This window comes from Geotrypetes seraphini, chromosome 1, assembly GCF_902459505.1.
Source record: "Geotrypetes seraphini chromosome 1, aGeoSer1.1, whole genome shotgun sequence".
In the NCBI taxonomy this organism is placed as follows: domain Eukaryota; kingdom Metazoa; phylum Chordata; class Amphibia; order Gymnophiona; family Dermophiidae; genus Geotrypetes; species Geotrypetes seraphini.
This window is the reverse complement of record NC_047084.1, coordinates 318,760,915-318,784,451: the sequence shown is the minus strand read 5'-3', so window position 1 is coordinate 318,784,451 and position 23,537 is coordinate 318,760,915. Positions and strand designations below refer to the sequence as shown.

The 23,537-nt window shown below is 43.2% G+C and overlaps 1 protein-coding gene across 1 annotated transcript in view; it reads right to left on the bottom strand.

Annotated features, from left to right (window-relative positions):
* Positions 1 to 6,507: 6,507 nt before the first annotated feature.
* TACR3 (tachykinin receptor 3) overlaps positions 6,508 to 23,537 on the bottom strand; it is a 254,838-nt gene continuing 237,808 nt past the window's right edge. The window contains exon 5 of the mRNA XM_033956793.1: positions 6,508 to 7,297. Within this exon, the coding sequence (XP_033812684.1) occupies positions 6,979 to 7,297 (319 nt within the window). The 3' untranslated portion in view covers positions 6,508 to 6,978. The remainder of the gene's footprint in view (positions 7,298 to 23,537) is intronic.

Below are 23,537 nucleotides of genomic sequence, written 5' to 3'. Positions count from 1 at the left end.
GAGTTGGTCACCTTCTGCAATAAGAGGCTTTTATGGACAAATCTGTCATGAAACCCAGAGGGGAAATGAGTGCTAAATCATAACGCAAAGAGAAGGAGAAAGAATAAAAAAACGAAAGTAGGGGAAGCCAAGATGGCGGAAGGCCCACCGGAACATGCGTTGCCTATCATCTCCATTCATATTGCAGAACTCGCCTCCACGGTTGTTCAGGCATTAGAGATTCGGTTCCTCCAGTTGTCAGAACAGATTTCTTCATTCGAGAATCTGTTAGCAGAGGCATCTAGACTTGCCGAATTGGAAGACAGAATGTTGACGATGGAGGATACTGCATCAGCCGTAGCGAAAGAGGTCATGGCCCTGCGGGAGCAGCTTCGTGTTCAGGCCAAGAAGCTAGAAGATATAGACAGTCGCTCCCACAGGGACAATTTACATTTGATTGGCCTCCTGGAAACTATTTTGGATGCAAGTCTCGTTGGCATAATGGAGAGGTAGTTGCTGAAAAGACTTGCCACTTCTGGAAGGAGTGGGCCCCTTTAAATTGGAAAGGGCCCATTGACTGGGCTGTAAGATGGAAGATCAGCAGGGCCCCACATGATTACAAAGGTACAAAACTATTTGCATAAGGCTGCACTGTTGAGAGCATATAAATTAAAGAATTATTCTCTTTGTTATGAAACTGTACCAAAAGTTTGCATTTTTCAAGACTACTCTGCTGCTCTTTTGGAGAAATGTCACAGGTTTTCACTGGTTTGCTCTCAATTATATAAGCACAAAGCAGTGGCGTACCAAGGAGGGGGGGAGGTCCGCCCCGGGTGCAAGGCTTGGGGGGATGCACAGCCGGCCAGGTCCGGGTCCTCCTGCCCTCCTGCCAGGTCCGGGTCCTCCTGCCCTTCCTTTCCTCTGGTCCACACCGCTGCAATCTTATCTCCCCGCTGCTGCTACTAATCGCTAATCAATTCTGATGTTGGAGAAGATGTTTCGGGCCAGCCAGGCAGTGATTGGCTGGCCTGGATTGTCCTCTGACGTCAAAATTCCTTTCCTCGGACCAGAGGAAATGAAGGAGATAGGCGCTTTTTTTTTTTTTTTTCTGCGGCAGGGAGGGAGGGAGATAGGTAGGCAGGCAGGCAGGCTGGCTTTGGGGGTGGACAAAATCTGGAAGGCAGTGGGGGGGACATAAGGAGGCACTGGGGGCACCATGGACACAGGACGGAGGCACTGGGGGGCACTAAGGACACGGTAAGAAGGCACTGGGGGCACTATGGACACAGGAAGGAAGCACTGGGGGCACTAAGAACACGGGAAGGAGGCACTGGGGGCACTATGGACAAGGGAAGGAGGCACTGGGGGCACTAAGGACACGGGAAGGAGGCACTGGGGACACTAAGGACACAGGACGGGGGCACTATGGACACGGGAAGGAGGCACTGGGGGCACTAAGGATACAGGAAGAAGGCACAGGGGGCACTAAGGACATGGGAAGGAAGGAGGGAGGGAATAGAAAGGGACAATTGTTGGGCCTGAGTGCAGAAAGAAAGAAATGAAAGAAAGGATACACACTCAATTAATAGATGTCCCTTTTGATGAAAAAAATAAATGGTCACGTTACCTCTGACTTACTTTCTCTGCAGCAGAGTCAGCAGCAGCGCTGAGGTGCAGGAAGGTCCCGCGATGACTCGTCTGCTGGCTCTGCTCCAGAAGAAGTAAGTTATGTCGGAGGGGGTGGACCCGGCAGACGCAGTCATTGTGGGACTTTGCCACCGTCTGTTCCCCTCTTTCTCTCCTCCCATTTCCTTCCTGCATTTGCTCCCTTATCTCTCCCATCTGCACTTCTATCCAGCATAGGCTCCCCACTACCATCCAATGTCTGCCCTTTCTCTTGCCATCCACCCCTCTTCAATCAGCATCTGCCCCATTTCTTTCCCTCCAATATCCTTCACCCTTATGTCTCTCCCCTTTCTCTGTACATCAATTCCATCAGCACCACCCTTCCATACCACCCTGCCCCCTTTCTTTCCCTCCACCACTCTTCCATTCCAACAGTCCTGCTCCTTTCTCTCCCTTCATGCAGTAAGGTCCCACGATAACTGTAGTTTCCGGCTGCCAGTCCACCCCACTCTGACGTACTTGCTCTGGAGGGGACTCAGCAGCCGCATGCTGGAAGGTCCCACAATGACTCGTCTGCTAGCTCTGCTCTGGAAGAAGTAAGTTACATCAGAGGGGGTGGACCCGGCAGATGCAGTATGTAAGATGCTACCTTTTCCTAGGTACTCATGTGTGACGTGTGGCTTGTTACTAAAAATCATGTTTTTCATACAGATGGGGGGGGGGGGGGTGTCAAAAAATGATGGGCCCCAGGTATCACATATGCTAGGTATATAAATTGGGGAAGGCTGAAGAGAGAGCATGGTCAAGGAGGCTGGAGAAACTGCATGGAAATATGTTGGGCCATGTGATAAGAGTGTATGAACCTCTCCCTCTAGTCGACACTTCTCTATAGAGTCAGATCACTCCTCAGCAAGCTCTACAACACCCTCTAGTGGACTCTTTCCTGCAAGAATACCTAGAAGAAAAAGAAATGAACAGGAATAAAAAGGGCAGGGCAAGAGAGAGGAAAAGAGAACCCTGTGAAATCAGACTGGGCGGGACTTGGAAGGAGGTTTTACTGACTACTTTTCTCCTTACTGCAGAACTGAAAGCTGAGGTAAGCCCAAGTTGGGAGCTGTGAACTGTTATTCCAACAACTAACTCAGACTACTTGTAACTAAGCTAATATTGTTTCTCTGAGATGGGGTATGGGTAAGGTGACCATAGGTCCCGTTTTGAACGGGACAGTCCCGTTTTTAGATCCCTGTCCCGTTGTCCCCACACACAGCTTCGGGACGCCAAAATGTCCCATTTTCAGGGACTGCGTCCCGAAGCTGTGCGCGGGGACAACAGAACAGGCGATCACTTCCCCTCCCTCCCACGCCAAAGCCATCCTCCTTCTTTCCCTTCGTCCTGCGCCTGATTCAACCCCCTCCCCCTGGTCTGCAACCGTTGCTGCTTGCTAGCCTCTCTCCTTACCTCCCTTCAATGAGGGCCAGAGTGAGGATTGGTTGATCCTGAGAGGAGCTATTGGAGCCTCAAAATGAGGCTTGGATTGTAATGAACTAAACCATTGGATCCCCAAAACGAGGCTTGGATCGCTATGAGTACAGCAATTGCAGCTCCAGAACGAGGCTTGATTTTCAAAGTGTGAGATCCACAGCTGCACTGGTTGAATAGTTAATGCCTCCCAAAAATAGGAGTAGCAGCCAAGAAACCGAGGTAGGCGGGCAACAGGGGAGAGGAAAACCCGGACAAACTATCACATTTTAGACAGACATCTGGACATTCCTTTAAAAAGAGGACTTTTCTGGCTAGATCCAGACGTCTGATAATCCTAGATAGAAGAGGAGGGAGAATGGGGGAGGGGGTTGTAAGGGTTCCACTGAAATTTTCTGGGTGGCAAGCAGCGGCGGCAGACCGGAGGGGGGGTGTTGAATTGGTACTGGAGGGAGGTGGGGAGAGAGGCTGGCAGGCTGTGGCGGTAGACCGGGGGGGGGGGTTTGAATTGGTGCAAGGCTGGTTTTGGCGCGACAGGGAGGGAGGCGGTAGGCAGGCAGGCTGACTTCGGGGGAGGGGGTGGGACAAAGGCTGGAAGGCAGTGGGGGGGACTTGGAAGGAGGCACTAGGGGCACTAAGGACATAGGAAGGAGGCACTGAGGGCACTAAGGACATAGGATGGGACACTAAGGACATAGGAAGGAAGGAAGGAGGGAGGGAATAGAAAGGGACAATTGTTGGGCCTGAGTAAAGAAAGAAAGAAATGAAAGAAAGGATACACAGTTAGAAGGAAATGCAACCAGAGACTCATGAAATAACCCGAAAGCAAAGGTAGGAAAAAATGATTTTATTTTCAATTTAGTGATCAAAATGTTTCAGTTTTGAGAATTTATATCTGCTGTCTATATTTTGCACTATATTTGTCTATTTTTCTATAGTTACTGAAATGATTTCTTTGAAAACCCCCCAAATATAGATGATAATTAACATTTTCTCTGCTTTGTGTTTATTAAAATTTTATGGTTACCATTATGAAGTAATAAGATATTGTGTGTACATGAAAAATGAATGGAAGAAATGGGGGCGGGGCTAGGGCAGGATTAGGGGTGGGGCTAGGGTGGGATTGGGGGTGGGGCTAGGACGGGATTAGGGGCGGGACTGAATATTAATAGATGTCCCGTTTTGATGAAAAAAATAAATGGTCACGTTAGGTATGGGTCCCTGGTAACCTACCAAGTCAGTTTGTGTTACAAGACAGCACAGAATAGGACTAATTTCTGGACATTCAACAGCTGTGAGAACTAAAGCTGTTGTAGGGCTAAGTAACTGAAGTTATTTTTGTTTATGAAGAAAGGCACTCAGGAAGAGTGTCTGACATAAAGCATTCCTTACTTTGAATTGCTCTGAGTTATCATTTCCTTATGTGAACCTGATTACAGGTGGAAAGGCTGGAGAAGCAGCTTTGGTTCAAGAGAGGTGGCAGCAGAAAGAAAGAGCATAGTAGGGGAAGGGTTGGAGATGCAGCATATAGAGGCTGTAGAAAAGAGCATTGGGAAGGGGGGTGGAAAGCAAGGAGGGTCTTAAGAGGAGAGCATCAGAGAGGGGGCTGGAAAGCAAGTGGACTGTATAGGAGCGCATTGGGAGGGGCCTGGAAAGCGTGGGGGGGTTGTAGAGGAGTGCATCGGTGAGGAGTGATGGAGAACATGGGAGGGGGGTTGGAAAGCATGGGAAGAACTTCAATTCACACAGGGGTCCGTTAACTAAGGCGCGCTAGCCATTTTAGCGCGCAATAAATATTAGCGTGCGCTAAACGCTAACGTATCCATTATATCCTGTGAATGCGTTAGCGTTTAGCGCATGCTAACACGGCTAGCGCGCCTTGGTAAAAGGACCTCGCAGTTTTTCCAACTTTAGGCTTTTCTGGACAACCTTAATGGGGTGGGGGTCATGGGTGGAGCTTGGGCAAGATCTAGGCGGAGCTTGGCCACCCCCAAACAAAAAAGATGTTCTGCTGCCCCTGCATATATTCACAATATATGATAAAATTGGACTTAGATTGTGCTATCTGTCTGCAGCAATCCATCTGCAGAATTCAACATGCAATAAAAACTGGCAGACATGCTTACTAGACTCCATAGGCTCATGTAATTCCAAGTAAGGACATAATTAATGTAATTAATGTTTGGGTGGGAGCTAGGGAGGCATCCAGGGAGGCACTATGTTGACATGGAGATTGCGGAGGGGGTGTTCAGGTTGGACAGTGGCAGCAGTGATATCCTCTTGTGAATTTAAATGGGTGCCAACTAATTTGATTCTTAATAAACCTAACCCCCCTCCTTTACAAAGCCCCACTAGCATTTTTAGTGCCGGCCATGGCAGTAACAACTTGGATACGCATAGGAATTCTATGAGCGTCAGAGCTGTTACCGCGGCGGCTGGCGCTAAAAACGCTAGCATGGCTTTGCAAAGGAGGGGGGTAAGTTACAAACCACTTCATCTTGAGATTCAAACATGGTTCAAACGCAACAGAAATTATGGATGAAGGGTCTAATCCAGACCTGACCAGCCAAGATGTTTTTCTCAATTAGGTTTTTCAGTCCTGGTTCAAGATCAAAACTAGGCATTAAGGCCTTTGCACATGTTCCAAAGATCGTAATGGCTGTAGTCTAGGGGCAAAAATAATGTTGCCTTATGCATAGTATTGCATGGAAAGGAGTTTTCGAATGCATAGTTCACTCACCCCCAGTGTTTAAAACATGAAGAACAAAAACATTACACTTCTCCCTCGTTATTCGCGGGGCATAGGGGCAGAGCCGGACCGCGAATGGCGAAAAACTGCGAATATCCGGCTCTGACCCACCCCGCCTCCCTTCCGCCTTCCCCTGGCATCCCGGCCTTACCTGGTGGTCTAGCTGGTTTTCGGGGCAGGAGCGATCTTTCTACGCTCCTGCCCCGTGCAGATAGCCATTAGGAAATGGCTGTGGGGAGTTCCCGTAGTCTCTCGAGCCATTTCCTAATGGCTATCTGCACGGGGCAGGAGCGTAGGAAGATCGCTCCTGCCCCGAAAACCAGCTAGACCACCAGGTAAGGCCAGGATTCTGGGGGGGGAGGACAAAAATATGGGGGTGTTTTTTCCTCCTCTCCTCCCCCCAAAAATCACGATTATGTGAAATCGCAAGTAAGGAAACCGCGAATGGGGAGGGGGAAGTGCATTTCTTCCATTGTATAGTGGGAAATAAGAACCTTGAGAATTATTAGTGAATACTCAAAAATTCTAGAGATTGCGGCATTTGTATTCACCCCCCCTCCTCCCACCTACATCATTATTTATCTATCATTGTAAGAATGTATTTCCAGTGATTTAGGAACTCTGCTGCTGCATCGTTCAAACTACGATTGCATGAATATGAGTCTGCCAAAAAAGATAGTTAAAAAAAAATCCTTTACTTTGAACATTGCTGTGACAATCCTAAGCCTAGACAATGTAACAAACTAGCAGGTCACACAGATGGTGGCCTACTATTTCTCCAGTATTTCAATTAAATGTTAGCATTAATTATTTTCGTTGTTCATGATGCTTTTCTACGATAGTCTGTTAGTGTTTGTCCTCTGGATATTGTTAACTTGATGAAGTTGATTTTATTATCCATCATACATATAATACATGCTGTACAGTAGGGAAGGAGATGTTCACTTTGCTTCATGGGATCTGTGGTGTCTAGGCAAAAAAAAAATATCAACAAACCTCTAAACATTCACAGCCAGGATGCATCAAATGATGCACAGTTCTCTTCAAAGACTCTGTCTGTTTCCTTTTGGTTCCGAACTAATGTAACATTCTCTCTTACATAAAATCTTGTACTTAAAAAGACACACAATAACTTATACACTGACTTAGGAATATTCATCTACAGACTTGTGAGGGGAACTGATGAAACTGGAATTGGTTGAAGTGTTTTTTGAATTTCTTTGTGGCCAACCGTTGATGCTGGATTCCCCCCGTGCTACCCTTTTCTTATGGCTGGACCGGGAATGCTGTTCTCCATCACTTGGGTCAAACACCACCGTCATGCTGGACTCCATTCTGGAAACCGTGTACAAGCTGCTTTGCCTGGTGGGATGAAATCTAGTGGTGGTGAGCTCCAGCTCATCGTAGCTAGATACCTCAATGAAAGGACACCAACGAAATGCTCTCTTGAAACCAGCTCGGAATCTGAGAACAAATATACACAAGTTAATTAATAAGCATCTTGAGGTTGGCTCTCCAGGCAATATCAGAATTTATCCTAGGTACAATTTGTTTTCTAATTTAATTTTATTTTGGTTGCTCTTACTTTGAGCTTAACTTTAAGAGTGGGCCTGCTTTGCTTTATTACATTTGTGGCAACATGATACTTTTAACAGTAGAATAAAGCAGTAGGATATTACACTATGCTGAAAAATCATTCACTTCAATCAATGAGAGAAACATATACAGAAAAGTCCTTTATAATACACAAACATTACTTGGGTTAATTCAGTTGGCTATGAAAAAAACAGACTGTCACAGACAGAATTAGACCCCAGCATTCACTATCGGGCAAATTAGCGTTGAAACTTGAGGTCTGACTACAATGACATGAGCTACTGGGATTTATGTGGACCTCAGCTGGTATTTTTTATTTATTTAAACCATTTATATTCCTCTCGTTCTTAGCAATTCTCGATGGTTTACAAATATTACAAACACAGTTATGAAACAAATCTACAAATTTTAAAATTTATAAGGACACATAAAATACACATATTAAAATAAGTGACCACTGCTCTGCTGAAATTTTCTCAAATAATTCTCACAGACTCTAGGTCAGACCTTACTGTACACTTGACATGGGTCCAAGCTTCATATCAGCCAGGATCAGTACATCCATCTTCCTATTCCCCTGATCACCATCCCAAACCCCTCCTGCCCTAAGCCTACCTATAATCCCTGGGGCAGAAATGAACCTCAGTTCTACTACTCCTTGCAGTTCCTCAATGAAAACAGCCACCATAAGCTCTAGGGGTAGTCTTCAGATACTAGTGGTAGTACCACAATACTACCTGTAGAGATTGCACAGGCCATTTTTGTTGAGGAATTGCAATGGGCAGGATCAAATGGGGCTAGCTTCTACCCCATGGACCACAACTACCACAGATGATAGGTAGGTAGTGGGGGGGGGGGAAGGGGGTTTGTATAGTGGATCAGGGGAACAGGAGGATGGATGTCTGGTCATCTCATGCTGATCCTGGCCAATATGCAACTGGGAACCATGTCAAGTGTAGAGTGGGGGGTGGGAGGGCTGCTGGGGCCTGAGGAAGGGCGGGAGGGGGGTTCAGACTTTGTTGTGAGGCAGAATGGAGGGGTAATGAGCTTCACCACTGAGAGCTATGCAGGTGCTGGCCAATATTGTGTTGGCACCCACATTGTTAATTGACCAAAATTAGGACTGCCATTAGTGATTGCTTAGCTATGCAAGCACGGGCACTAAATATTGCCAGCACCCGCATCGCTACTGGTTCCTCCCCGATTCTGCTACCAGAACACCCCTCTTCTGCTCACTTTTAGAATGGCCAGTTAGTGCCAGCATTCAGTGGCTGTCTCCAACTAAGTGCCACTGAATATTTCTGAGTGTGATTTAAACAGGTAGGAACCTCTCCTGCTTACTTAAACTGCTTTGAATAGTCCCTCCCATGAGTTTTGAAGACTATTTCTCTTCTCTGCAGCCAGCTATAGCGCCATCTGTTTTCAAACTTTACTTTTTTAATTGGTATACCAAAATAGTTATTGACATATTCTTTCTTCCTTTTGGGCACAATGTCCGTGCATGCCTCATTCAACGCTGTGCTTATAACATCAACAGTCTCTGCACTAGGAGAGTGTAAGAGAGACTGATTCTAAAATTGCCATTTTCCTTCATCCATTTCATTTTTTAAATGTCAGGGCTTTTTATTGGTTCAAGCACCAGATATAATGGGATTTCAGCTACAGTGTATGGCTGTTATAATTGGAAGCAAGAAGACAGTAGTACTTATACAAAAAAAAAATAATAACATGCAATTCTGAAAGATACTTTGGCATGTATTAATGTTAGATAATAAATCTGGATGTGTCAGAATGTTAAAGTGAAATTTTTTTTTTTTTTTAAATCAGAGATTGAATAACTCAATAAAATCATCAAAGGAACACACCAGGAATACTCCTATTGAAACTCATTTACTAAAGTGTTTAAAACATACCTTACAAGGAAATTTTACCTTTTCTAGGCTTAATGTTGAGACAATCTTGAATAATAACTGTTGCAAAAGACAACATTATGGATATATTTGAGATAAAATTATATTTGGGAAGCCTTTTATTTACTTCTGAGAGCCTGAAACCTACACATTTTTATTTATTTAGTTCTTAAATACCACTTATAGCCAGGTACTCAAGCATTTTTTCCCTGTCTGTCCTGGTGGGTTCACAATCTATCTAATGTACCTGGGTCAATGGGGTTGGGTCCATGTGCCTAAGGCCCCGCCCAGAGGAGAGGCCTAAGGCTACTGGGCCTATTCCGGTTGGCCCAGGCACCTCAGGCCCTACCTGTGGGCGGGGTTTGAGCCGCCTGGGCCAATCAGGCCCTAAGGCCAGCCATTCAAGGGATGGCAGAACGTTTGGGGACTGGTAAGTCCTCTAATGATGTATGGAGTCCATTGACTACTTTTGTTGCATTACAGTAAGGGTCATGTTTCTTCCCTTTTCATTAGATTTCTTTACATATCCAGGGAGGGTGGGTGGGTGGGGGGAAGGAAATGTACTTTGAGGAGTTAAATTATTTAATTATAATATAGAAATCACATCATATGTTTTATTGTATTAATAAATAAGATGAGGATGGAGTAAATGACTGTTTAATATAATAACTGTATAGTTATTAGCGCGTTCTATGCAGTATTTTATGATTTAAACAAAAAAAAAAATGTGTGTGTGTATGTGTGTGGGGGGGGGGGGGAATTCTCCAACTTTATTGGGTTAAAATTTAATTTGAAACTTAATTTTCATGGTGGTAGATCACCGGCACTTTTGGCTGGACAAAGTAGATCACGACCTATTTGAAGTTGGACATGCCTGTCCTAGGAATAAACAGTGGATTCCCCAAACCATCTCAATAATGGCCTATGCCCTTCTCATTTAGGAAATTATCCAAAACTTTTTAAAACCTTGCTAAGCCAACTGATTTCACCACATTATCTAGCAACTTTTTCCCCGTTCCCATGACTCATTTTTCCATTCTGTCCCATCCCGGCAAGTTCTTTTCCTCTCCCTGCTCCATTCCTGCAAGCTCTGTCCTCATTAGCATAAGCCTCAAACACTTTTAAATCATAAGAGTTTGAGGCTTGTGTGGTTAAGACCGAGCTTAAAGGAATGAGGCAGAGAAGGGACGGGGAAATTGAGTTCCTGCGGAGTCGGAGGAAAAATTTGTCCCCATATCATTCTTGGGATCACTTCAGGCCTGCTGACCAAGTCCATATAAGACACCACATCACAGGAGACTGGTCCAGCAAAAAAAACAAAACAAAACAAAAAAAACAACCCCAAAATCTTTTTTTTTAAAGAGGATAGGGATTTAGATTTCACTCCCTCCTTCCTCAGTAGTTCAAGATAAATTATATTTAGGTACAGCAGGTAATGTCCTATCACCAGAGAGCTTACAATCCAAATCTGTACCTTAGGCAATGGAGAAGTAAATGACTTGCTGATTAAATTCAAGATTTTGAAACTCATACATCAGGGTGTTTATGATTTTTTTACCATGTTATTTGGAAAAAATGTTTAATGCTGTATATTCCATCACGGAAGCTGAGATCTGAGAATCATCTATTGCTGGACACAAAGGGCTCCTTCTATCAAGCCGCGCTAGTGGGGTTAATGCGCGTGACGTTTCATCAGGCGTTAACCCTTGCGCTGGCCTAAAAACTACCGCCTGCTCAAGGGAGGCGTTAGCGGCTAGCGTGGCCGGCGGTTTAACGCGTGCTATTACGCACGTTAAACCGCTAGTGCACGGCTTGATAAATGGAACCCAAAGAGAGAGAATAATATCCACTATGTACAAACAAAGAGTTCTTGCTTCTCTTTAGCCAGTCCACGTCAGGAACGCTACGTCTTTATAGAAACCTCCTGCAATTTAGGAAGTTGCTTAAAACCTACCTGTTTGTCCAAGCTTTTTTTTTTTTTTTTTTTTAAGTGAATATATGACAGTGGTTGAGTTATGTTTTTACAGGTAAATGGTTTATTAAATTGAAGAATGATGGCGCTTAAGAATAGTTTGAATGCAGTCATGGTGTGGCAATGCAGATAGAATATTGTAACTTTGTATTTTCCTCTATTTGATGTATGTTTTTTTTTTTGCTATTTTATTATGTATGGAAATTTGTAAGCCACCTTGGATAAAGGCGGATTAAAAATGTTTTAAATAAATAAAATGCTGCAATGGGATTTAAACTCTGGCTTTCCTGATTCTCAGCCTTTATTCTAACTGTTGCTACAGCCTTTCTGTTGCTCTCCAAAACATGTATTGTGAACAACTCCTGAAATGTCACTGGGGATCGCCCAGTGATGGACACAGTTGTATGGGAATTCAGAGCCCCCAACTGGGTCTGTTCCCAAGGTGGTAGGAAAATCAGCCTCAACGGACTGTTCCCTGCGGAGTCCCCTAGATCTGATTCATGTTCCACTAGCATTCTGGACCTAGAAGATGTCCTGGAAGCAGCCTACTCCTAACTTCTGTGCTAAGTCCCACATACTGAAACCAGAGAAATGCCAAAAGAGCTGAAGGCAATACCAGCCTCCTATAAGAGGCTTTGTTCTCTGGGCCCTTCTGCTAATAGAAGGCCATAACCTACTTGTCTGACCTGATCTGACATGAACATTAAGGATGTCAATAATCTAATCTAATCTAAAACTATACTGGATCATCTCCTAAAAGGAGCTCAACTCAGTAGCAAAATAGCTGTAACGCAAAGGAATCAAGAAAAATGAAAAGTAAAATAAGAACTCAGATTAAGGGCTCCTTTTACGAAGGTTCGCCAGCATTTTTTAGCGCATGCACTGGATTAGTGCACGCTAGCCGAAAAGCTACCGCCTGCTCAAGAGGAAGCGGTAGCGGCTAGCGCGTGGGGTATTTTAGCGCGCGCTATTCCGCACATTAAGGCCCTAACGCACCTTCGTAAAAGGAGCCCTAAAATGTATAACCGATCTAAGAAAATAACTATTAATACATGAAGATTATTTTGACAGCCTAGCCTGGAGGTCGAAATATTGTTGGAATATTAGTGTTTTCATAGATTTGTGAAATAATTGAAGACTATAATGTTCTAATAGAGAAAGGAATTTTATTCCAAATTTCAGTTACACTTCCCCCTCCCCATTCGCGGTTTCTGCACTCGCGATTTCACATAATCGTGATTTTTTTTCTGGGGAGGGGAAAATAAAAAAAAACACCATATTTTTTACCACCCTGTCACCTTCCCGGCCTTACCTAGTGGTCTAGCGGGCTTTCAGGGCAGGAGCGATCTTCCTACGCTCCTGCCCTGTGCAGATCGCCATCAGGAAATGGCTGTAGGGAGTTCCCGTCGAAGTCTCGAGAGACTACGGGAACTCACAGCAGCCATTTCCTCATGGCAATCTGCACGGGGCAGGAGCGTAGGAAGATCGCTCCTGCCCCGAAAGCCCTCTAGACCACCAGGTATGGCCAGGAAGGCGGCAGGGAGGTGGGGGTGGGTCAGAGCCGGATAATCGCGGTTTTTCACCATTCGCGGTTCGGCTCTGCCCGTATCCCCCACGAATAACGAGGGAAAAGTGTAATCTGAATGAAATGGACAGATTTTACACCCTTAAAAGAAGGAAAAGAGAGTCTATACCTGTGTAAGTTTCTTGATTTGGACAGTCGATTAACATTCAGAGTCAATGGAACCAAAAAAGAGAATATGCCGTATAGAAGTTTCAATAACATTGGACATCACCAAACACAACCCTCAGATCTGTTGGGCTATCCAACAAGTCAAATTCTGCCCCAATCAATATCTTGCCTATGAACAACCAGCTGGGAGTTCCATCACATCAAGAGAAGGTCTGTTCTCTGATCCTTTGAATGAGTATCAACAGGTTAGTTCTCCTCCTTCCAGCTCTCCAACAATTAAGTATCAGATCGGCTCCTAGATATATCAGCTGGGCTAAGCTCATGGTTCTCTTCTTTACTCTCCTAGATTTTTCAATATTTCTTGGAAATTTTTTTTTAATTATTATTTATTTATCATTTTACAAAAAAATTATCAAGCATTATATCTTGTACAGTAAGATTGTATCCTTAACATATATAATAAGAAGAAAACATATAACATATTATCTTACACTTAAGCAATCTATAGTCCCCAATTATTGGATCCAAGACTTTCAAGGAGTGACTTTACAAATTAAAAAAAAAATAATAAGCAAGACAAAGTGGCTGAAGTCGAAGGGAGTTTTCTAATCATGAGTCAATTATTATTCCAGTTGTTCTTTCTTTCTCAAGACATTTCAAAGCAACAAAATTTGTTAGGTGCATTGGTTCAAAGAAAACATATTTATCTAGACCATGAAGAACAATGCATTTACATCTTGGAACTTTGATAAGGGTTCTCTTCACTAAAGGACAGACTGAGGGATAAGAGATTTATTGCCTCCAATTGTGAAAACTGTCCATATTACACTAAAGGACTGCCAAGTGAACTACAACAGGCAGCATTTGTAGAACATGCTGTCTTTCTCAGATTGTCATTGCCAGCTCCCCAACTCAGCTTTGAAATTTACCCTTGCTTTGCTATATAAAACCCAAGACTTACCATTTAATTCACTCATGAGGGGAAATCCTTACCAAATGGTTTAAAGCATTCACTGTGCAAAATGATGGTTTTCATTGATCCCCCTCTTTTAAGGAACTCTATGAGCATCGGGAGCAGCGCGGGCCATTCAGCTTGGCTCCCCGCGCTAGAAACTGCTATCGCAGTTTTGTAAAAGAGGGGGGTGAGCGTTTATATTTGATAATGTATTAATTGATGTATTACCTGTCACCCACTTAATTGATAAGCGGGATAGAAATTTTTAAAATAAATAAATAAAATTAAAATATTCAAAGCATCACAGGAATGATTGCTTCTACTCAGCAGTTTGAGAACCATTCTTCTGGTGATTCCAAAGGATCAGCTGTTATCAAGTCAGCAGAAAATAACCATACTTAGGCAGCAATTGTGTTCAAATTACTTAAAAACAAACAGTACTATGCAAAAGAATATACATGAAAGCATGCCTTACTTATCCTACAATTGTGACAAACACAATTTGGAGTTTAAAGTTCTATTTACATCCATTTTGACATTCTGTTTCACATTCTGTTTCTCTTGAATAAAACATGACAAAAATGGCCATGCTTCTGTTCCTGCTTGTGTGTGCACATGAAAAAGAGCAAAGAATGACATTTTTTAAAATCATAAGGATCCTATTTTACTAAGCCACGATAGAGGTTTGTACTGTGTCCTAGGGTGTTAAATGCTCCGATGCTCATAGGAATTTTATAAGTATGGGAGCAGCATCAGAGAACAGCTTATGTACAGGACATTACATACAACCAAATCTGGAAGTTGAAATATTTGGAAAGAACATCCCATTGGTAAAAAGCTTTAGATATCTGGGAATTTGGGTTGATTATCAGCTGACTTTTGAAAAACAAGTGTCAGATGTTATAAAAAAAAAGGGATTTTACACATTAAGGGCCTTGAGGACCATAAGAGGACTATTTCCGGGGAAATAGCTTTTTCATGCTTTAATAATCTCAGAATTGGATTATTGCAATATTGTATACTTGGGGACGTCAAATAGAAATCTGAAAAGGTTATAAACCCTACAGAATACTGCAATAAAAATTTTAGGCTTTAAGAAAAAATTTGATAGGGTAACACCTCTTTATTTGCAATATCACTGGCTACCCATTCGTTATAGAATCCAATTTAAAGCTCTATTTCTTGCGCATAGAGTTTTTTTTATTCTCTACAGCCTGCTTATCTACATTCGTATTTGATTCCTTATTTGCCATTAAGAATCTTGAGATCTGTTCAGGATAATAGAGCGGGGAGCTCTGTTTATAGAGCTAGATGGGAGTCTACTCAAAATAAAGTGTTCTAATTTGCAGTTCAAAATTTATGGAACCATATGCCACGAGAGTTGAGATTAGAGGCAAATTTAAAATTTTTCAAAATTATGTTAAAAACAGTTTTTTTAAAAGAAGCATCCGGGCAAGATTTAAATCAATCTGAATGTTCTAGATCTTCAGTTAGCAGTCTGGTGAAATTTTAAAGTTCAATGGTATTTGTATGATTTTATTTAGGAGTGAATGCTTTTTGTAAGAGTGAATGTTCCTCAGTATGTTTGCTCTTTATATGGGCTAGGTCTATACTATCTAATAATGGAGCTCTTTTTTGTTTTACTTTTATTATTTTCTGTAAACCGCTTGAACCAGTAAAATGAACGAGCAGTATAACAAAATTAATAAACCATAAACCATACCAGAAAATATATTGCAGAAAAAAGCAGATAATAAGCTCTTAAGAAATAAAAATACAGAATGGTCTTTAAGAAAGGTTAAGCACATAAGCAGTGCCTTTGCTGGGTCAGACCCGAGGTCCATCATGCCCAGCAGTCCGCTCACGCGGCGGCCCATCAGGTCCAGGACCTGTATATTAATTCTCTATCTATACCCTTCTTTCCCCTTTCCTTCAGGAAATTATCTAATCCTTTCTTGAACCCCAATACCGTACTCTGTCCTATTACACCCTCCGGAAATGCATTCCAGGTGTCCACCACCCTTTGGGTGAAGAAGAACATTGGTGCCTTACTAAATTAGAGAGCACAGAATTTTAACCCAAATAAACTCGTTTAGATAGAGCCCAAAAAATCATAAAAAGTAGTACTGCTGGCCATCTTAAGCAACAAAGGAAAATTGATACAGAACAAGTGTAAACTAATAAAGCCTGAACTAAAACTTACCTGGCTGCACTCTGATAAAATGGCAAAGACGCCGTGGGAAAACCAAAATGATAAAAACTAGTGAAACCATATGCACATATTGAGCGCCATGGAGAGGTGAACTTAGAAGCATGAATAAATTAAACACCAGAGTTAACAAAATATAAAACTGGGACTTACCAAGAGCGTAGGTTATGCTGCGAAATCTGCGCTCTGATTAAACAGCAACAGAGGCTGCAAGAAACCGGCACTGCGACACTTTCCTGCCTACCACTACCTTCAATCGGGATGCCCATTTATAGAATCAGCCTCTGAGTGTGGAGTATAAATACTGACAGCTCAGTTACTCCACTTCGATTAGTAACTCTCAAATTATAATCTTCCTAGTAAGTATGTTGGGGTTTTTTTTTTTTTTTAATTATTTTGAAAGCAGTGAAATTCTGCAATATCAAACTGTCCTCATCGAAAATTTATTGACTCCTAGATTATTTTTCACAAGGAGGCTTTGATATTGTTGAAAGAACTGGCAGTAGTAACAGCTTGAAACCTATTCTTTTAAAATTAGATAACCATGATTACATCTCTACAGGCCCAGATATTGATATTACAAAAATAAATTGGATACAACAAAGTCATTACTGAGATCATTCTACCAACATGCACAAAAGGATAGAAGAGAAGAAGAAAGTTAACTTCTTCTTGGGAAAAAATATAGGGTCTGAGGCCCAGATTCTGTATTCTGTAACCCAAGTTGTGCACGTCAATCTGTGTGCAGCACAGATTTACGCATACAACTTATGGGGCTCATAATAATTTTTTTTTTAAAGTCCAAAAAGTAGCCTAAATCGGTACTTGGATGATCAAAAAGACAGATCGTCCAAGTACCGATAATCAAAGCTGGTTTTAGACGTATCTAAAACCAGCTTAGGCCTAACCCCTGCTTCTGAACGCCTAGAGCGAAAAGAGGCATTTTTGGAGGAGGGGAATGGGCGGAAGGTGGGCAGGAGATGGGCCAACCTAGACTTAGTCATACAGCAAGTATAACCAAAAGTTTAATGAGATTGCCCAGTCAGAACTTATACATTTTGACTTAGACCAAATTAAAACAGATATAAGTTCCAAATAGGGGCCGCTGAGTTGATCCTCGCTACCACGATCAGCTCAGCAGCCCTGGCAACCTGCCCACCCCCTGCTGTGATCACGATTCCACCTGAACTGCCGCAAATACCAGTAGGAGAGATACCCAATCTCACCTGCCGAAGACAGCATCCCCGAACCGCCCCCCCCCCCCCCAGCGAATATGTGCAGGAGAGATCCCAGGCCCTCTTACCCACGGCGCATCCCCGACACCTCCACCCCCCCTTGAATATGGGCAGGAGGGCTCCCAGGACCTCCTGCCCACAGTGTAACCCCATGACTCCCCAAATGCCCCCGAACCCCTGAATGGCCCCCCCATTACTCAGGCCTCCTAACCCCAGATACCCCCTTAACTTACCAGAACATTGGCCGGCTGGCCGGGTTTTAAGTCCGGCCGGCCGGCAGGCCCGCTATCCTTGGAATGGTGGGCCTAGGGCCTGATTGGCCCAGGCACCTAATGCCTCGCCCATAGGTTCAGGTAAGTTTGGAGGGTGTTTGGGGTTAGGGAGGGCCCGGATAATGTGGGGGGGCATTCAGGGGGGCCATTCGGGAGGTTGTGGTGGGGTGCGCCGTAGGCAGGAGGGCCTGGGATCCTTCCTGCCTGTATTCAAGGGATGGTGGGGGTATTGGGGTGCACCGTGGGCAGGAGAGCCTGGGATCCCTCCTGCCCGTATTCGAGGGGGGTGGAGGTGTCGGGGGTGCCCTTGGGCAGGAGGGCCTGGGATCCCTCCTGCCTGTATTCGAGGTTGGAGCAATGCGATGAGAGTTGGCGGTGGGCTTCTCTCTCTTCCCTGCTCTGTAGATGGGGCCAGGGTTAAGGAGAGATCCGGGTAGGTGGGGGTGGAGGTGAATAACTTTCTCATATGTTATTCGTGGTTTTATCATATTCTCAAGGGTTTTTGATAGAAAACCACAAATAATATATGAGAAAGTTATTCACGGTTTTTCCAATTTCACGGCTATATTCCGCCCATAACCACTGTGAATACGGAGGGAGGAGTGTACTTCCATTGCTTTCAATGGAAGTGAAACCAGGATCTCTCTTTCTTCTGGAGCTATATAGTAACTGTATGTAGGCTGTTCTTAACTAATAGGGAAATAACTAAACATAATGTTTCTCCTTTGAGGAGCAGGCAAAGGAAGCTCACTCGGGCATCTTCTGTAAGAATATCTGATGGGTATACCAGGAACCAATGGAAACACTCAATAGCATAGCAAAGGTGAGAGGTGCCCAGGGAAATGGTGCCCGTCCCCCACCCTCTCCACCCCCCTACCTCATCAAGCTCCTTTCCCGCCTCTTTCTGCTGTGTGCATGCGCTGCTTCCCTTCCCCCATACCTCTGTAATGCTCCTGGCACAAGCAGCAAACCCCAACCTGCTGTTGCTCCAGCATTGGCTCTTCCTCTGACATCACTTCCTAGGCATGGGTCCAGGAAGTCTCATCAGGGGAAGAGCTGAGGCTGGTGCAATAGCAAGTTGGGGGTTGCTGCTCACACCAGGAGCGTTACAGAGGCACGGGGGAAGGGAAGTGGTACACATGCGCGGCTGGGGGGGGGGGTCGGCAAAGGAGTGGGGGGTCAGAGAAGAGGACAGGTACCTGTGCCCTCACCAAGATGGCGCCCGGGGTGGACCCACTGGAAACACTTCATAAGGAAGCTCTGTAATGTTATCAAGTTGGCCTATTCCAGAAGGGAGGCATTGGCCAATCCAGGTTTTGAACTTACATCCCAAAGCAGCATGGGTTTTATAGCCCCTGACTGAAATCTACATTGTGGGTCCCATAATGCATCATGATAGGCTTGTGAAAGAGTCAGCACAGGGTGATAAAGTTTTCATTCAGAAATGGAATATCTTGGCAGCTCTGCTTAGGCTGCTGTGGATGTTAAAATATAGCCGAGTCCTTATATCAGCTTTTTTATTTAGGTGACTGTGTCACTCTATCAGTACCTTAATTTGGGCTAGTTCGTTCTGTCACAGAGTTCTTAGGCAGAGTGTGGGCAGCTACTAGACAGGGATTCTTAGGGTTTGCATACTAGACAAGAACAAGATGAGAACTAAGATTGCTAAAGGTAAGTTTTAATGCCTCTGCTCCTCCAAGAAGTTCATCCAGCACAAAAAGTCAAAGAAGGATTATTCAAGGCAAAGAAATTGACAAGAAGCAAGGGAATGAAAACAAACGGGAACCAAAAGCATGATTGTACAAGAAAACAAGACTAAGGCAGTAGAGAATGAACCTAAAAAGCAAGGCTGACCTTGGGTTGGTTCCCTCAAAGCCAATCAGGAAACAAGAACTAAGATTACCAGAAAAAAAGACACAGCTACAAATGGGTTGGCTAAAGCCTGCTTCCCAAGAGGGAAAATAGTTCCTCCTGAATGATAGGTGTTTTTTTTTTTTTTTAACTCAAGGATCACTGGTTCAAGGCTGGCTAATGCTGCAATCACATCCCATTGGACCACAAGGTGTGGTGTGGGCTTGGTAAATGTCCCTGACAGATAGCAATTTGGGAATTTCTCTCAAGGTTTCAGGATTGCAAACCTAAGAAATCAACAAGGGTTTCAGAATGCTTGCCTCAAAATTTACAGTGTTAGGAACGTGGCACATGCAAAGTATTTGGAGTAATTCTCTAAAGCAGTTCTAGGACGGAGAATGTTGGCAAGGCCTGGATTTCTGACAAACTAATCCTAATGCATTAAGGGACCTGCAGAACTAGAGCTAACCTCCCAAGAGGCAGAATAGCTGTTCATTGAAGGCTGGTTCTTGCCTGATAAGCTTTACCAGTGTTGTTAATAGTTTGGAATTTAATGACATTGGAAAATAAACAGTAATGGTTGTCTCCTATTGTTTCAGGTTAGAAGCAATAAGAGATGATTTAGGATATGCCATTTCAAAATGAATGCACATTATTAATAGTACCAGGAACTCGGCCAATTACTTTGCCAGTTGGGCTGAAACTGTGCTAGAATGTCATGAAAGAAGAGACATTCTCCCTGAACACATGTGGCTGAAAGGTCAAGAGTAAGACACTGCTCAGTATATCAGACATCTCTTTTTAATTTATGTACGTGATTTTTTTTTGACTGCATATGCCCCCAAAGAGGATTAAGAGAGAATGTGTGACTTACACAGGATCAAGCTCTGTGGGTGCTTAGGTACCCCAAATATTGAACAAACTCTGTTTGTGACCAAGAAGAGGTAATTTTCATTGGGTTTAGCAGCCTCAATAATCTTGGAACATTGGCTCCTGTGGTGACTGATGAGGATGATAAGGGAGCTTGGTTAGGTGAAAAATAGAATCCACCTAAAAATGAACCTAAAATTTAATTTCATGATGTTAAACCACTGATGCTGTAGGTATTTAGGGGCAAATGTTATAAAGGACGCCTACAGTTAGGCCCCTAAAAAGATAGGCACCTAAAGTTAGGTGCCAACGTTACCCCCCCAAGGCAGGATTAACCAATAGGCCAAGTAGGCATGTGCCTAGGGCCCGAAATGGTCAGGAGGGCCCAATGAAGGAGGGCATCAACATTGTTTTTACCAAACGGCGATGGACCCCCTCCAGCATCGATCGACAACGCGGGTCCCCCCCAATCGGCAATGTGGGTCCCACCCCCCATCGACGGAAAGTAAGACAAGCAAGCAACGCGGGTAAGAAAGGCAACGGGAACTGTAATTGTGCAAGCGGTGCTGCATGCCCAAAGCTTCCCTCTGACGCAGCTTCCTGTTTCTGCCTGGGCGCATGGTGGGGTGGGGCGGGGCAGAGGGGACCAATGTACTTGTGTGCCTAGGGGCCCTCAACAAATTAATCCTGCCCTGCCCCCCCCATTTATAAACCTGTGGTAGCGGCTGCCATATGGCAAATGCTCCGAAGCCCATTAAATCCCAATGGGTGTTGGAGAGATCACAATAGCAGCAGCCATTTTTGCGGCTTTGTAAAAGAAGCCTTTAATTAGTAAATTGGTTTGAATTCTGAGCTTAAACAAGCTCATAATTGAAAAAATAAAAATTAATTGGATGACAGGTGCCTATCTTCTTAGACGCCATTCTACAGAAGATAGGTGCCTATTGCATGGCACCTCTTGTTGCCTAACAGTATAGTAGGTATGTTTAGGGGTGAAGAGTGAGTTAGGTACAGCTAGGCACAATTCTGTAAAGGAATTAGACACTTATAATGTAGACCTTTAAAACCCTGGCCTACATTACAGGTATTTGAGTTTTAACTTAGTTGCCGTTAAGCGCAATTCTGTAATCTGCACCTGTGATAGGCGTATTAGACAACCATCTTTTCAGGTGCCAGTTACAGAATCTGGCCCTTAGTGCACTTCCAAAACACCTAATTGCAATTATTGAATGCCTTGAATAAAAAAACCCCCACTTATAAGTCTGCAAATTGTCTCTTGGAATGTTCATTAAGTCCATAATCCGTTCAAAAGGAAAATAATTTTATCCTCCCTAGAAATAGGCTGGAGCTTTGCTTGCCTATTTACAGAAAGCTCCTCTTTCTTTTATCTGGACATATGAGGTTGCACAAGGACTGGGTTGACCATGTAGTCTCAGCCTCCTCACCTTGGCTACTCTGCCTTGCCTTGTTCTGTATTGAATACCCTAGGGTTTGCCACAGGCTTGCTAACCCTGGATATTTCTCCTCTGACAGGAACTATCTCCCTACGAGTCTGCTTCAAATTAGGGCTTTTTCTGTTTTCAGGATTTTCCCTGTCACTGTACTCCAGGACTGAGTTGAGAACACTGTACTGGAGTATGTAGAAGTGAAGCAAACGCTGTAAGGAGTCTACTCTTTGTGAATTAAGAAAAGTCAGAGAGGAAATCAATACATTTCACAGCTCTTGTACAGGTTATTATTTCAAATGTACTAAACATCACTTTTATGAATATCAGAATAAATCTAAGCTACTGATCTGTCAGGTCAATGGAATGACATTAAAGAAAAGGATTCATAAGCCTGAGACTGGTAGTGGCGAGGGGACTGTCGGGTGGAGCAGAATGGCTGAGATTTTGTTTTGTGTCATTTGTTTTGTGTTGTTTTCTTCATGGCTTTCTGAATCCCAGGAGAATATCCTCACGTGGTTACAGGCAGTATACTGTAAACACCTCAGCTCACTGAGGACGCTTGACTAGATATCGACAGACCTTTTCATCCTAATGAAAGTAGAAAGGGCTATTAAGACTTTGAAGAATAATAAGGCAGTTGATCCAACATTTCCTGTCAGAAGAACTCTGTAAGGTTATGTCAGATAGATCCATGCCAGTGCTGCTGCAAGTCTTTTTTTTATTTTATTTTATTGCTTTTAACATAAAGCACAAGAATTATCTTGCTCCAGAAATACAGAAAAAGAAATAAGAATAATTGGAATTAGAAATATTAGTGTTCTACGGTAATACAAAACACTTGAAACACAATTTTCTTCCTCAAAAGAACGTAGAGGAGCATCTAATTTACATGAAATTATTAAATGAAAATATGCATAGCATAGCGAAGGATCCCACTATTTTTAAATGGTTGATAACTATTAATTACCTACATTCCCCAATTTCTTCAAATCTAAGAATGATCTTAATTGGTCCGGCTGCAAGTCTTTAATGATATTCTGGCTACAGGTGAGTTGCCAAGATCTTTTTTATGATGCAATAATTTCAGTTATACTCAAGAAAGGGAAAGATACTCTAGTATATGATATTTATAGGCCAATTTCATAATTTAATGTTGGCTATATATATATATATATATATATATATATATATATATATATTTTTTTATATATATATATATATATATATATATATATATATATATATATATATATATATATATATATATATATACAGTGTTCCTCCATGAATTTGCAGTTTGCGGACTCACTAACTTGCAGTATTCTCCAACCGCCTCTTCCTGTACTAAAGTCAGGCTACACCAATCAGGAGCTGCGCGTCATACCAGCTCCTGATTGGTGTAGCCTTACTTTAGTAACAGGAAGAGGCGGTTGGAGCATTCCGCGAGTGATTTTCTTCACTCGCAGGCGCTCCAGCTGCCCTCTCCTGCCTGTCCTACCTTTTGACAGGCGAAAACTGTATTTGCAGTTTTTGGAAATTCGCAGGGGTTCCTGAAATGGAACCCCTGCAAATATGGGGGGGAGTACTGCATATATATATATATATATATATATATATATATATATATATATATATTTTAAAATATTGTATTTACGAGCTGAATCTTTTATCCCTTCTGTTGTACAGCTTGATC